A 16,045-nucleotide genomic window follows, 5' to 3' on the forward strand; every position below is an offset into this window, starting at 1 on the left:
CTATGGTATGTTGGTAGATATTTGCATTAAATCTGTTGGAGTAATGAAGTAATCTACTTAATTATAGCTATGGTCCTGTTGGAAGTCCCACAGTAAAAATGTTTATACTTGCAGGAACTATAATAAATGTTTATAAATGTAGTTCTAGACGAACAAAAAAGCACCATGTTGGTGCACTATGGTTTTACTGGTGTTGGGCTCGTTACTCATAAAATGTAATTTATTACTCGTTACTAGTTACTCCTTTCAAAAATAATATTATTTCCATCCCCTGAATGTAAGCTTTTCCATATTCCAAGTTTGCCTGCTGCACTGGTGACTTAATGTGCCTGTGCGAGTCGTGAAAATTATGAAGATAAATCTAGGAATTACTGGATTGTTGCATTTCAAATCAGTAGGGGTTGAGGCATCAAAAGTAACGAGCTGTTTTATGGATGGTAACTGTAATATTATTACTGAAATCTTATTAGCAATTAGTTACTAGTTACTACAAAAAGTAATAACACTGGTTTTTACTATGTTACTGTGTATGTGTCTCTCTGACACTTAACAGCATTCATACTTTTACCTTTGATTGCTATGATTTTGCAACAAATTAACTATGGCAGTGGCTTTCAACCTTTTTGATTTGAAGGCACAATGGTCAAAGGCCCATCATATAAGCTTTAATATATCCTCTGGCATGTTCTGCTGTATTTATGATAAAGCTGCTTGTTTTCAAACTATTTTTATTAACAGAAAATGTGAGTGTAAATATGTTAAATGAATTAACCACAATTATTTTGTTATTCCAGCAAAGTGTATATTCGTAATAACGTTTTGCAATGAAATAGGATTTTTTAATATTAAAAAAATAAAATAAAAACTCTGTTTACGCCTTAATTTTGCGTTTTTAGTCAGATTATTTTTAATATAAGAAAATTTAAGTCATCCTGAGGCCCCCTAATGGGCCCCAGTCCCCTGGTTGTGAATCAGTGAACTGGCAAATTTTCACAAAGCTTTTCCCAGTACTAATGTATTTTAAGATTCTTACTTTGTATACCCAGGCTGTGCATGAAGTCGAAAATATTTTGATAGTTTGTGAGCGCAGACTGTGGAGTGTTTGAACTGCCCTCTCCGTCCCACAATGCATCGCGGCACTCGGCCTTTGAAAAACCGGCGCGGCTAATTCAAGATGGCGGAGCTCGAGCAGCTGTTAGACGAGAGTGAGTAATAAAACTAACTCCTCACTAGACCTTTATAACTCTCTTGTCGAGCTTGTTCACAGTTTAAAGGCGCTTTATAACACATTTTGTTTGACATAAATTTTAAGTGTTTTTCATTGTTGTGAGTGGTGTTAAAATAGACGCAAAGTTATTAGCGCTGGGGCTAACGAGCTAACTGTTAGCTTTCAGAGGCTACTACTATAAATAAATATCATACCTGAAGAGGTTTTCGCCTAACAATCCTTTTATAATGCTTTATTTATAACTAAAACTAATCTTAGGGTTGAAAGCAGTAGAGTGGTGGTTATAATACGGACAGAGTTTAACTTCACAGACATTTTTATGGTCGTAACTCGATGACAGCTGCTGGGTTTTGTTGTTCTTGTCAGTGTCAGTCTGTTTGTATAGTAAAACACTCTCCATATAATAAATAAACACTTTCCATATGTTCACAGCACTCTTCCTATGTTAAAAAATACACTCTCTATATGATGCAATACTGGTGTCTAGATTTGATCTGGTTCATCACAATAAATCTCAGTGGATTTTTTTCCGCTGTCACAGATAGGCTTTGTTTTTATTGCATGAGGATTGCAAAGGAAGTAATTCCTCATCTGTGCTGTTCGGTTGTTTCTTACTGCTATTACTTTATAATTACTACTGTTAATATTTGCAACAATGGCACTACTGCAGTGTTTGCATATTGAACTAGAGCAGTGATAAAAGACACATTGTAATATAGTCAGTACTATAAGCAGTTTATGGTTACAAAGAGATTATTTGTAGTTTCTGAGTGGATCAGTCTGGTTAGTTATCTAAGTAAAAAAAAAATGCATTAAAAAATCCATATATAATTTAAAGTTGTAATAGGAACTGCCCGAAGCATTATTGACTTGGAATTATTATTATGGAATTAGGCTTGTTATATTATCACCTTTAGTATCTTTGTGAAGTAAGGTAAAAATGAATTTAATTATGACCTATGCCTTTGACCTGGGTGTGTTGCATAATTTTAAGATTTACTTTTTTTTTAGACGCTTAATCATACCTTACTTTTGAAAATGTTATGTTTATATATATATATATATATATATCTCTCAAAGTAGTCCATTGTTCATCCATTGTTCTTTTGTCTTCAGGCTCTTCAGCTAAAGCCCTTGTCAGTTTAAGAGGTAGGTCAGTCTACTGTTTGTGACACCCACAACTATTGCACTGTACATTGTCACAAAATGCTGAGTCTTTACATCCTGCACTGTTGTTTTCTACAGAAGGAAGTTTGTCTAATACTCTAAATGAAAAGAACAATTTACCAAAATCTCAGACCACCAGAGGACGGAGCAGTTACGTTTCTGTGGAAACGGTAAATTGTCATTAATGCTTCATACTTGTTGTAATGTTTGCTGCAATTCCAGGTTGGCTTGCAATATACCTTACTACTAGGGCTGGGTTTTGACACAAATTTCACGATTCGATTCGATTCTCATTCACAAGCTTGCGATTCGATTCGATTACCGATTCGATTCAATGTCGATTATTTTGGATATATATCAGGTACAGTACATGCCAAATTTTAAAAATTCTCTCAACTAATGCTGTAAAATATACGTGAGAGTCAGTTGGTACTACATTATTATAATATTGAAGGTTAAAATGAACTGATTTGTTAAAATTTTACTTAATGTTTAAAAACTGCATGTTGTGTTCACTTGTGTTATATTTTACTAATATTTAAATTTGTTTGATGATCTGAAACATTAAAGTGTGACAAACATGCAAAAAAATAAGAAATCAGTAAGGGGGCCAACACTTTTTCACACCATTGTATATGGTGCATATATTTAGCAAAATGCCCCTCTCTACAATTTATTTTTCTATCTGACTAATGAGTTTATTGTCACCGAATATGTTTTTCTGAGGTAAATGTGATGTTACATGACATTGTTTACAAGCCGTTATATTGACGTCTTTGCGTGGCGGAAACACTGATTGAGCGATTACATGAGACAGGATACGGATTGTAAAGTTGTACTCTTTCTTTTAACTTACCTTTGAATGATTAGTCATGTTTATTTTGTGCTGAAACTGGTATTAATGTGGAGGAGATGATCAGTTCACGTGCGCCTCGCGCTGCCACGTCTGTTAAACTGAGGCGCTATAGCAATCTGTAACTTCACATTAAACAGCGCCAAAACGGCATTTGTTGTTTGCATACTGCAATACAATGGACAGAATTTGAAATCTGAGACTTTTTCATATTAAAAGTACCAAAGCCCAATGCTTATTGCGATATATTGGATGGGAAGTGCCCTTCAACGTTCCATCCATTAACTGAAAAAAGGCTAGACTAATCGATTCTTGGGATTTAATAATCGATATCGGTCCTTAAAAATGAGAATTGATTATTATCGAGATAGCGATATTTTTTACCCAGCCCTACTTACTACCATATTTAATTTTTGACGGGAATGAAAACAAAGCTGTGAGGGTACAGTACAGTGAGTACAATGTATTAAATTGATTTTACTGCTGTTTAAAAACATAGCGATTGTTCAAGTGATTAAATGTCTTAAAAAAAAAAAAAACTTTTAGTAGATAAAAAAACTCCATAAACAGTATGAAAGTTATGAGTTGTGAAAATTATGTGATCTAGGACCTTTAAACAGTGTGTGCCGTTGTATAAATGGTCTAACCATCACAGCTTCCTTTTCATCCACCTTAAATTCAATATGGTGCCTAACCTGACTAAGGTCTATGGTAGTAGTTTGTGTCTTAATGTTTACAGTTCCTAAATGTCTCCTGTCTGCTTTGCCCTTCAGCCAACAAGGAGCTCAAAAAGGAGTCGACTGTCGTGTGAGGATGAGGAGCGGCCACTCACCTCCAGATCTCCCAGGAGGAGCCAGAGGGTCACCACTGTGCCTCAGGTGAGGGTGTTGTCCAGGATGCACTTTCCGAAGGATAGATTAATCTTTTGACAAAGATCATTGGTTTTGCACAATTTGAATGTTTGCCATTGCAGAAACTTACAAATGTCACAACACCAGACAAAAGGGCTTCACAGAAAATTGGACTGAGACTAAGAAACTTGCTCAAACTTCCCAAAGCACACAAATGGTGCATCTATGAATGGTTCTATTCAAATATTGACAGGTATGTTCTGCAGACATTATATTTTCAGTCACTTTGTGCAGTTTTTATGCTGTTAATATTCACATTATTATATTTTAATAATTTTGAGTATTGGAAAACGAGAGTAGTGTCTGCCTTCCATAAATATGACATTGCATTTCCATTATTAATAGATTATTAGTATAAATAGACCCAGTAAATGGGCCTAAATAGTCTGCTTGGCTGATTAATAAAAGTGTTTATTGCCCCTTGTAACAGTTACAAAATCTTCTGATAGTCTTGTCATTTTGTAATAAAAAAAAATGTCTGTGTTCAAATGTAGTGAATTCTAGATAAATATTTTGTAAATAGTACTATGTATGTCATTTGCTAACTTTAAATTACATTTTAGCATTGTATTGGCATATTGCTAGACAGCTAATATTATATATATATATATACAGTGGGTACGGAAAGTATTCAGACCCCCTTAAATTTTTCACTCTTTGTTAATATTGCAGCCATTTGCTAAAATCATTTAAGTAAATTTTTTTTCCTCAATGTATCCGTACCCACTGTATATATATATATTTTTTTTTTTTTTTTATGTCTTTTTCATGTTCTTTAGGCCATTATTTGAAGGAGACAATGACTTTTGTATGTGTCTGAAGGAGTCTTTTCCCAATCTAAAGACCAGAAAGTTGACCAGAGTTGAATGGGGAACAATCAGAAGACTTATGGGCAAACCTCGAAGGTTAACTGACTGATCACTTTTAACCTTACACCGTAATAAATTCCCATAACATACTCATTATTTGCAGTTAGAATATGTATACATATAGACAGGCACATAATAGTCAAGTCAAGTCACATTTATTATATATAATATAATAGATGGGTTAGAATGCAGATATCTTGGATTCAGATGTTTGGACTTATGTGTCATGTGTTTTTCAGATGTTCCTCAGCATTCTTCGCTGAAGAGCGAATGGCTCTGAAACATAAGAGGCAGAAGATGCGTCTTCTACAGCAGAGGAAAATCACAGATATGTCTCTATGCAAAGACCTGCCAGATGAGATCCCTTTGCCCTTGGTCATTGGCACCAAAGTCACGGGTGAGGATCTGATTATACACGTTTGATATCTGACACAATCAGCAGATATGTAAGGAGCAATTCAAAATAGACTTTGTCTTCAGATTGTGAGTTTAGTAAGAATGAAATTGATATTAGAGGTATTGTAGTTTTCAAAGATTTTTGCTTAATGAAATGTTTTGAATGACAATAAAACTTTTTTTTTTTAATCCTTATATTCTTTAAAATGTAGCTCGTCTTAGGGGTGTCCATGATGGCCTGTTTACTGGTCAGATTGATGCAGTAGATACCAGTGCAGCAACGTATCGCGTGACCTTTGACAGAAATGGGCTCGGCACACACACTGTTCCTGACTACGAAGTGCTTGTAAGAAAATTACTGTCTTGTCACAAATGGCCATTATAATTTTTGTGTTGTTTCTGTTCATAAAAACAGTAAAGTGTCATTTGATTTGAATGGCTAACACTGCCCAATGCTTTCTCTCCAGAGTAATGAACCTCATGAGACGATGCCCATATCTGCTTTTGCTCAGAAACAGAGGCCACCTCGTTTCCAGAACTTTCTGACCCCACCCCGCGGGTCCTATCCCGGCTCAACCCAGTCTATCTTAATGGTAAAATGAGACTGTCAAGTGTGTTTTTTAAATGGGGTGATTAACTGGCATGTCATTATCCTGAAATGTTTCTGAGATCTGTTCTGCTAGGACAAAAACAAAAACAAAACGATGCTAAATGCAAAGAATAAAATGCAGCAACCTGTGGTTTGTTCCAGCCACAGTATTTTCTTTGGTAAATAACTGGGAGCCAAAAGTATGCAACCATTTAAACACTCAATTTTTAAGGACAAATCTGTGTCGTATTAATAATAATGCATATTGTTGGGCCATTAATACATTTTAGTGTTTGATTTAAGGATATTGTTGTTTTTGCTTTTATGACAATTTTGGAACTATGCAGCGTCACACTTCATATTCAATGTAAAATTTGGGTACTGAAGCAAAACTAGTTGAGAACTACTAGTGAATAATAAATGTTCAGTAATAATTGCACAAATAATCATAGCCTCTTCTTGCTCTGTTCCCAGGATAATGACCCTCTGTTCAGTCAATCCCCCTGGAGAAGTAAACTAACAGGAACTGATGGAGAGACACTGGGTGGCTTTCCTGTCAAATTTCTTGTGCAAGTGGTGAGAACTGCCATCGCTAATGTTGTCTGTTTACTTGGCATTCATTTTGCACAGAATTTCAACATTTTGTTTTATTCTTCTGCTAGACACGTCTGTCCAAAATCCTCATGATTAAAAAAGAACATATAAAGCATTTGAAGGAGATGAACACAGAAGCTGAGAAGCTGGTAAGATTTAAAGTGCCTGACACCTGATATGGTGTTGTTTTTGTGCATGTTAATTTAGTAGTACACTATGTAACTGTTTCCATTGTTCCTCTGCAGAAGTCTTATTCCATGCCGATTGGGTTGGACTTGCAGAAGAGATATGCCACAACAGTGCTGGACCTGGAACAGCTTAATAAAGACCTCAACAAAGTCCTTCATGAAGTACAGCAGTTTTGCTATGAGGTACGTATGTTTCTTTTATTCGCCCTTCCACATGACCACAGTTTTTTCTAGACCTTCAGTTCTGGTTTTCTTCACAAAATCCTGGACATAAAACATGCATATTAATTCACTTTCACCCATTTCCCATTCACTTTCCATGATCATCTCTGTTCAGCTGGCTCCAGATCAGGGCATGCAGCCAGCAGATCAGCCCAGTGAGTTGCGACGGCGCTGTGAAGAAGAGTCGCAGGAAGTTGTGCATCAGAGTAATGCATTGCCTGATGGAGAACAGCGTGTCCAGAGCCCCAGCCTCACCCAACTCGTCTCTCGTCTCACGGCACTCCTCCTGCAGATCAGGGTACCAGACTAAACTGTTTACTTGTGCATGTAGTTTACAAAAATATAGAACGTTTTTACATTTTCTGAAGGAAACATGCCTTATCACTATGAAAGTTTATTTTCACCATGGAATTAAAAAAAAACAAAAAGGTAATTGCGACTTTTTTCCCCCAGAATTTACATCTCACAATTTTTTCTCTGAATTCTCACTTTACATCTTGCGATTTACTTTTTTTCCTCATAATTATGAGTTCCTTTTTTCCTCGGAATTCTGAGTTTACATCTCGTAATTCTGACTTTTCTTTGCCACAAAATAGAAAAAATAATTGTGACTTTTTATCTCACAATTCTCACTTTTTCCCTCACAATTCTGAGTTTGTCTCACAATTCTGACATTTTTTTTCCCTTCTAATTTTGAGATAAATGTCCAAAGTTGCAATTACCTTTTTTTTGTTACCTCTGGCTGAAATAAGCATCCATACTAAAAAGCATGTACATAAAGCACAGACCAGGATCTTATGACCTAGAACTACCATGATGAAGCTTGGTCAATACTAATTATTTAACAGTTTAACTAAGTTGCTCATCCAGCTCTGTCAAGCACTTTCAAATGCCACAGTTTCACATGCTCATGTACTTCACATTTCTCTCCTTATTTAATGCAGTGTTTGGCCGAAGGGGGAGACCTGAATTCATTTGAATTCAAATCGCTCACAGACTCTCTGAATGACATAAAGAGTTCAATAGATGACTCCAACCTCAGGTAATATATATTTGCTTTCATTTCTCTTGTTTTTCCTGCATTCATATTACATTGTTTTTATTTTTCCCATTTTAAAAGTTCTAGTCGCACAGTGGAAGGAATTAATCATTTACTGTTCAATAATCTCTCTTCTGCAGTTGTTTTCAGGATAATGTGGAGATCCATGTAGCACACATACAGAGCGGTCTGAGCCAGCTGGGTAACCTCCATGCTTTCTCTGCCAACAACACCAACAGAACGTGACTGAAATAAACTTGCACACCTCCCGGGAATCCTATCTCAAATACGGACAGCAACTCACCTCTTCAGTTCACCACTTAGTTCTTTTGTGTTCATTCTGTTTGAAAGGTCAGAATGTGCGTTCAGTAACTGTACCTGCACTAGTGCTAAAATTCCCTGCCCGAAGACACCAACGTTGTCTGAAGATGTTCAACTAGCTTGCAAAAAAAGTAGTGTGAGAAGTTTTGTAGATGTAACTGTTTTACGTTATTTCAGATGTTGCTCACACTCAATTTGATATTTAAGTTTCCCCTTATTTTTATTGGTGGTTTCCAACTCTCTAATGCCACTTTATTGGTGCAGTTTGTTTGACTGAAACTTTTGTATAATTTTATTTCCTCTGTCTCTTTCTTAAAGTGTGTAACTTTGAGTTTCCTGAGAGATGAGGTACTGTTCTGTCTGTTTTAAACTGTTCTGTATGTTTTAAATATGTACATTGTAGATAACTGTACAGTTCACTCAAAATAGATCAATAAATTGATCATATATATATATATAGGGTAATGTGGAAATTTTTTGACTCTCCAGATTTAGGTATTTTTGCAAAGCAACCAATCTGTTTATACAACTCCTATAATAGACAGCTGTGTGGAATTAAACAGTTTGTCTTAGAAGAAATAATCACCCAAATGCCCCACTGTTGTAAGTTTTAAAAGCGTTAGTTTTCTGTGGGGTTCTTTTTTAACCTGTTAAGTGTATGCATGACAAACGTTTGTAAATAAATTGATTTCTATTATCTTCATAAAGGCTCAGAGTCTGTATTTTGATGTTTTATAAATTTTATTAGGAATATAGAATGTCTCGCTTTACACCCATATTTTGTGATGATCACACAACATAATATATACAATAATATCTGAAATATACAATAAATATCTGATTTTCAATCCTAAAATGTTCTTTAAAGCTTCAGATAAAGTCTGTTAAAATTGAAAAAGCTAAATAAACCCATTAAAACCAGACATGGCTTCTCTTTCCCAATCCGAGTCGGAATCTGAGAACTCGACGGCTTCGCTTTCTCTAATGGGAGAGAACGTTCCGAAACTTCCCGGCTGGACCTTTACTGGCATGTTTTGGACAGAACCGGCGACGTGTTTGGGGGATGATGAAGACATCATGAAGTTATTCTGTGATGGGAGAGGTGGAATAACAACCTTCATCTCTGGCCCAATGGTCTTGTTTGGAGGGAAGTTATCATATTCCACCAAAAACTGCTTCATTGTAGATTTAGCATGGCTTGTGTTCATAAACTGCCCGTGTCCCTTCGGATACTGCTGTGTGTAATTGCATGGCACCACGACACTCAGGTGATCTGTTTTGATCTGGTTCTCCTCGGTTCTGCTGAACATGCATGGAATCGTGGTTGGGTTGTACATGTCACCTTTCATGGTGCAGATCTTCTCATCTGAAGAGTTGATCAGCTGTTGACTGAAGTTGTCCCTTGTGGCAAACTTAGGTAGTCTTTGTGTCTGCAGGCCAGTGTGATTCTGATGTGTCGTAAACTGGTTCATAAGGAGGCTGTTGGGGGTCAGGACATTTCCACTGGTCTTATTTGGAACAGGAATCCCCACCTGGCGCCGTGACTTGGCTCGTCGGTTCTGGAACCACACCTGAATAGAAAATTAACACTGGTTTAGACACCTGATGCCATTATCTACTACATATTCAGTGTTATGGCAAACAAGTAAACACAATAAAACCACACTGGTAAGTTGTTATATAGTATAATTTCATACAAAATATTTTATTTTTCATGTTTACATGCTCCTACAGTTCACACTTACGACAGGCTTCATAAGGCTAATCGTAAATACATCAAAATGTTACGGAAGATGTTTTTTCGCACCTACTTTAGATAGTATTTCATATTTCAAAACGTATTTTTCTCAATATTTTTCTTAAAAAAAATGCCCCTCAGTCAAAATAAAACTATTTCCTGGTCAATACCCCGATTTTTAATTGATTTTGTTTTGTCATATATATATATATATATATATATATATATATAGTATGTCTATACAGAAATAAACTTGCTCTGGGAAATATTTACTTAAGGGGAAAAAACGTGACGACTAGCCCCGGAGACATCTTTAATTTTAAGCAGGTCTTTTTCTGAGGAACGTTACAGACAGGGTTGCCAGGTTTTCGCTACAAAACCCGCCCAATTACTACTCACAACTAGCCTGAAAATAGCCCAGTTGCTTTCGAGGGGGTCCCCCAGTAAAAATCGCGTTCGGGGGGTAAAATACACTTTTTTGGCGGGGTTCTCCTCGTACAATTCACATTCCAGGGCCTAAATATCACGTTATTGGGGTCGCTTCAACCTACTGACATAAAACACGACCGGCGGCAATCGCGGATTTGGCAACACTGATTACAGACAGAAATCTCACCTGAATTCTCGACTCTGGCAAGCCGGTCAGTGCCTCAAGTTTCTCTCTTAAATAAATGTCAGGGTATTTGGTGTCCAAGTAGACTTTCTCCAGGACGTCAATCTGCTGTTGCGTAAAGTTGGTGCGTTTTCTGCGGTGCGTAAACAAGCTCGCGCTGTCCGCTCTGGAGGCACCATTGAGGAACCTCATCCTGTCTTGAGCTGCGTAATCTGTTGAGAAAATGAGTAAAAACTATTTAAGTTAGACGCATTGATTACTTAGTTACTCTCAAATGAGTACTTTCAAGAGAGATTCATGCGTAAACACCCACCTGTTGTGTGTATGTTAGTCCTCCTTTCCAAATCTGCAGTTGGAAATGACTGGAACTGTTTTAAGTGTCCATCCCCAAGGTCGCCATGTACGACTGCCATTGGGACCTAACCCTACCGGTGTTCAGCATGGAATGATCGGACTTCGCTTGGAATGGCATTAAATATCCAGCCAGCCAGCCTTCCGTCAGAGGTGATCAAAGCGAGCTGAGTGGCGGCAGGACGCAGGTGTGAATTTTTGACATTCGTGGCCTATTTGCATCTGTAAAAAGTTCGTGTGCGAGTTTAATGGGATCTCCACCCGAATACACATGACTTGAAAACATGTACGTGTATTGTTGGGTTGAGATGTTTTCCTGATCAGCTCCTCAGATCAGTTTGCAGCCTTGCACTTCCTGCACTGCTCACCTGAGCACAATATTTATACAAGATCTCGGAAATGCATTTCTCTCAATATATTTTTGAAGTATATGAAACATCATGAACATGTCATTAGTGTAAAAAGTCATACAACAATAAAACTGGGTATTTTCACAAATTAAAATTAATTTTTTATATTAGAATTTTAAAAATGCTGATAATTAAATTATTTTATATACATTAAATATGAGCATTTCCAACAAACTGTGCCAATATAAATTATGCCACTGTATTACGTAATTTGTGTGAAAAATCAGTATCTTCAGAAAATGTATTTTTTTAATGCTTTGCGTTTTTATATTAGCAGATATTTTACAAATGTAGTAAACTTTTTAATTGCATTCACATTTTATATACATCCGCAAAAAAAACATCATGAGCATTTCCAACAAAATATGGTTGTGATGGAAAATATGCCACTGATGTCATTTGTGTAAAAAAAACAAGATAAAATCAGTATCTTTCACAAAATAAATACATTTTTTTATATTAACAGATTTTTTTTTTATTTAAAATTTTGATATTTAAATTCATATTTTAAGATTAAAGGAGTAAAACAATTTATAAATAAGGCATTTGGAAAGAAAAATAAATGCCAAAGGTATGGTAAAAAAAGAAAAACAAAAAAAAAAAAGTTTACAATTTAAATATATTAAAGTTTTAAAGTGACTGTCATATGATATAAAAGTGTCCATAGTCAAAGTTTGTGGTATTTTAAAATGATTTATTCTAGAAGCAATTTATAATGTTTCTTTTTAGCATTGATTGATTTGAATAGAATAGAACAAGCCCATGTCATAGATCAATTTGGCCCAGTGGCCTGCTGACTGAATTTGAACCCTTAATAAGAGAAAAACCTGTAAGGTTCATGTAAAGACTCCACGTACAATGATTCAGAGAGGTTTTCTTCACACAGACAGTACATTCAGAATCCAGTCTGTCTGTGTTCTTTGTCCCATCTGCAATTTGCACTTTTACTCCACTGAACATTTCTGTGGCTGAAATAACTATAAACTAAACTGAAGAAAACACATTTTGCAGTTCCTTTGCAATAATGCATGCACTCCTTTAATCCTCTTTTGTCTTGTTTTAAATGCCTCCACTAGATGAACATTTTTAACTTTGATCAGATCCAAGACCACAATGATTAACTCGCCTATTCACAAATATCACCATCTGGAAACATCAAACGTAATGCCGTGTCTTTTGACGGAGCTAACTGTAGCAACTAATGATCAGCTGTTAACACATCAGCTGCCATCTTTGATAGACAAAGCATTCTCACCTCCAAAATACCGCCATAGACAGAGGGATTAGCGAGGGACATTTTGCTCCTCATGTCAAAGTTGACATCATTTGTCTAGACATTTGTCTAGAGTTTTTCCTTCTACTTTTTTTTTTTTAAATGTAAAAGTATCTAAAAAAACAAACAAAACAAAAAAAAAAAAAAAAAAAAAAAAAAAACAGGAAGAATGGTTATAAATTTTTTTTTTTTAAATTCGGTTTCTGATTAATAAATGATATCCTTAAATTAAACTTTGCAAGTCCCATGAAGGATCCAATCTGAGGATTTGCTGTCCTGTGATGCATATGCATATATATATATATATTTTTTTTTGTTCCCCAAACCCTCCCATTGTAGAAAAAAAAAAAAAAAAAATGCAACACTTGTTTACACTAAAATGTAGCACAACGTTTTTGTCAGGAACATTTACAATATGAATACCCCAGCATGACAAAAATCACGTTGTTTGCCCACAGACAGCAAGACTGTTTGGGACCAAGTATTTCACTTGAAATATACATTCATCAATATAAAGTATATATATTTTTTAGAACCAGTGGCTTTTAAAGAGTAAAGAAAATACTTCCTCACTATTAATGCACAAGCATGCACTGATTACAGCAGACGAGTGTCTGAAAAGGGTGTTTTATTCAGCTCTGACTAATGATTTCCTTGTTTTCTCTCTGCTTCCTAAGCTTTGATTCCCTCATAATGTCCCTTCACCCCACAGACAAGCTTTTCTGTTCCAATCTGCATTGTTACATTTAAGACTTCACAAGAAATGTGAGCTGATCAACAAACATTTAGCAGTTCGTGAGAGAATTACAGTTGCTTACCGTTTGATATTGGCCATTATAACATTCACATCAAATATCAATGACTACTTTTGATCATGGTCTTTTCTGCATTTCTTAAATATCAGAACATGTTTCAAGACTGATTCGAAATGGTAAGCAAGCAAGATCATTTGATACAATAAACAAAGATAGATAGAGATACACACACACACAAAAAATAAAAGGGACATTATGTGGAATAGGAAGTGTCACTGTCACAAGTCTGGCACCCAGACCACACTGCAGCAAAGATAAGTGCAGAAGTGTGAAGCTCTCCACCCCCAACACACATACAAAATAAGGTGCTTCACCTTTGAAGGAATCATTTAAAGGCTCCGAAATCCCAGTTTTACCATATTTTGAAGTTATTCCCTTTTGCATTAAGTATAACAGGAACACCCACAAAAATAGGAAAAGCTGTAGCTTGATAATGTAAAGAAAGAATTGTTGCATCCATTGAATGAATGCGGTGGTAAATAAGAACTTTTAATAAGACTTAAATGTTTTCATTAAATGGTGGCAAATTACAGAAAAAAAAAAAAAAAAAAAAAAAAAAAAAAAAACACACTGCAGCAAAACTCACCTATTTACATGTCGGTAGTTGCTCCAAATGAAGTTGCTCAAACCTTATACTTATAGTTTGCTTCCATACAGTGAAAGTGCATGGTCACTGCTGCCAAGTTGAGTTGGAATAAAAAAAATAAATTAAATACTACTGCTCTAAAGTATGGGTAAGATTTAATCTTTTCATTCTCAGAAAAAAAAGGTATAAAAGCGGTCACTGGGGCAGTAGCTTTGAAATGTACATTTGTACCTTATTTATCTTTGAAATCTGCATATACCTTAAAAGTACATAGTACCTGAAGTGTACATTTTGATAAGGTACCGCCACAGTGACCGCTTTTGTACCTTTTTTTCTGAGAGTGTTTGAAAGAAGTCTCATGCTGCCTAAGGCTGTATTTAATAAAAAATAAATAGAATAAAAAAAACAGTAAAGAGTAATAGTCAAATATGTGACCTTGGACCACAAAACCAGTCATAATGGTCAATTTTCCGAAATTGAGATTTATACGTCTGGACGCTGAATAAATAAGCTTTCCATTGACGTATGGTTTGTTAGGATAGGACAATATTTGGCCGAGATACAACTATTTGAAAATCTGGAATCTGAGGGTGCAAAAAAAAAAAAAATCTAAATATTGAGAAAAATCGCCTTTAAAGTTGTCCAAATGAAGTTCTTGGCAATGCATATTACTAATCAAAAATTAAGTTAATATATTTACAGTAGGAAATTTACAAAATATATTCAAGGAACATGATCTTTACTTAATACCCTAATGATTTTTGGCATAAAAGAAAAATCAATCATTTTGACCCATACAATGTGTTTTTGGCTATTGCTACAAACATACCCCAGCGACTTAAGACTGGTTTTGTGGTCCAGGGTCACATATTACAATTTAAAATTATTTCAATTTGCCTGTGGCCATACAGAGGCCAAGCATTTTGGAAAATGGATGGATGAATGTTTTCTATTTGGATAGATGTTAAAATGATTTTTCAGCATCATTACGCCAGTCTTCAGGGTCACGCGGGCCTTCAAATATCATTCTAATATGCCGATTCACTTTATATAAAAAAAAAAATAAAAATTTCAGCACATCGCTCTGTTTCCCACTTGTTAGTGCTTTAATCACTCCTTACACAATTGCTTCTCCACCTGCCAAAATCACTGCTGCTTCTCCAAGCCACCCTTTGATTGACAGTGCCAATATTCCATATGCTGCCATGCCAACCACTAACCGTCCACAAATGCAAGTTTGAGCTCTTCCCCCTCATATACCTCTTTTGAGAGCAGGACTGTTTTTTCCTCTTTTGGTAAGAATTTTATGAAACATCGAAGCTGTGCCATCAGTCCAAGAGCTCAGAGGACCAAACAGTTACTAATTGCAATTGATATATTGCACTGACATGACATGTTCATTTGTTTTGATATTCAAAAACAATCCAAAGTACAATTTTAAAGACAATTACTTAAACCTTTTCTCTGATAAACCCGTTTTCAGTTTATGATTTTCTTTTTTTTCTGTAGTGGGGCCCACAGACAATTTTCTGTCCAATGAAAAGTGTCTGGGAAAAACTGCAGGAAGAAAAAGCAAAAAAAAAAAAAGCAAATCAAGTTCGATAACGTGCTGCAAGTACAACGCAACCAAATAAACACTGCAAATAGGGTCAGAATAAATGTGAATATATTTGCACTGCATTTCTGTATTTGGTTGTGTTGTCAAACTGATGATCTCAAATTGCTGGTGTTTTTTCTATTTGCAAGCATTTTCTTGTGTTGCAGCGCATTGAGCTCTCTTTGCCACCATCATTAGCACAATATTTCTGGATTTAAAATACCACGTAGTTTTTTTATTTTATTAAATAGGCTATTAACATTTAAGGCGAGACGCTGCCTGTGA

The 16,045-nt window shown here is 35.6% G+C and overlaps 2 protein-coding genes across 2 annotated transcripts; one reads left to right on the forward strand and one right to left on the reverse strand.

The window, feature by feature from the left end:
- The first annotated feature begins 1,115 nt into the window (after positions 1–1,115).
- Positions 1,116–9,078, forward strand: LOC107697095 (protein lin-9 homolog). Its single transcript, XM_016497737.1, has 15 exons — positions 1,116–1,205; positions 2,345–2,377; positions 2,474–2,565; positions 4,022–4,126; positions 4,222–4,352; positions 4,939–5,064; positions 5,268–5,425; positions 5,637–5,770; positions 5,892–6,017; positions 6,488–6,589; positions 6,676–6,756; positions 6,853–6,978; positions 7,133–7,315; positions 7,962–8,059; positions 8,197–9,078. The coding sequence occupies exons 1-15, from the start codon at positions 1,175–1,177 to the stop codon at positions 8,300–8,302; spliced, it is 1,632 nt and encodes a 543-aa protein (XP_016353223.1). The 5' UTR covers positions 1,116–1,174; the 3' UTR covers positions 8,303–9,078.
- Positions 9,079–9,272: 194 nt separating this feature from the next.
- LOC107697096 (homeobox protein Mix.2-like) lies at positions 9,273–11,417 on the reverse strand. The gene is made up of 3 exons (XM_016497738.1): positions 11,042–11,417; positions 10,732–10,940; positions 9,273–9,948 (listed from the first exon to the last, which is right to left on the reverse strand). The coding sequence occupies exons 1-3, from the start codon at positions 11,139–11,141 to the stop codon at positions 9,277–9,279; spliced, it is 981 nt and encodes a 326-aa protein (XP_016353224.1). The 5' UTR covers positions 11,142–11,417; the 3' UTR covers positions 9,273–9,276.
- Between the last annotated feature and the right edge of the window lie 4,628 nt (positions 11,418–16,045).

The sequence above is a fragment of the Sinocyclocheilus anshuiensis genome, unplaced genomic scaffold, assembly GCF_001515605.1.
Source record: "Sinocyclocheilus anshuiensis isolate Anshui unplaced genomic scaffold, SAMN03320099.WGS_v1.1 scaffold38, whole genome shotgun sequence".
In the NCBI taxonomy this organism is placed as follows: Eukaryota; Metazoa; Chordata; class Actinopteri; order Cypriniformes; family Cyprinidae; genus Sinocyclocheilus; species Sinocyclocheilus anshuiensis.

Coding starts and splice junctions, on each gene's coding strand:
- LOC107697096 (XM_016497738.1), bottom strand. CDS start 11,141: ATGGCAGTCGTACATGGCGACCTTGGGGATGGACACTTAAAACAGTTC. Junction 10,941..11,041: donor GACTAACATACACACAACAG/GTGGGTGTTTAC, acceptor TTTTCTCAACAG/ATTACGCAGCTCAAGACAGG. Junction 9,949..10,731: donor TGCCAGAGTCGAGAATTCAG/GTGAGATTTCTG, acceptor TTTTCTATTCAG/GTGTGGTTCCAGAACCGACG.
- LOC107697095 (XM_016497737.1), top strand. CDS start 1,175: ATGGCGGAGCTCGAGCAGCTGTTAGACGAGA. Junction 1,206..2,344: donor CGAGCAGCTGTTAGACGAGA/GTGAGTAATAAA, acceptor TTTTGTCTTCAG/GCTCTTCAGCTAAAGCCCTT. Junction 4,127..4,221: donor GGGTCACCACTGTGCCTCAG/GTGAGGGTGTTG, acceptor TTGCCATTGCAG/AAACTTACAAATGTCACAAC.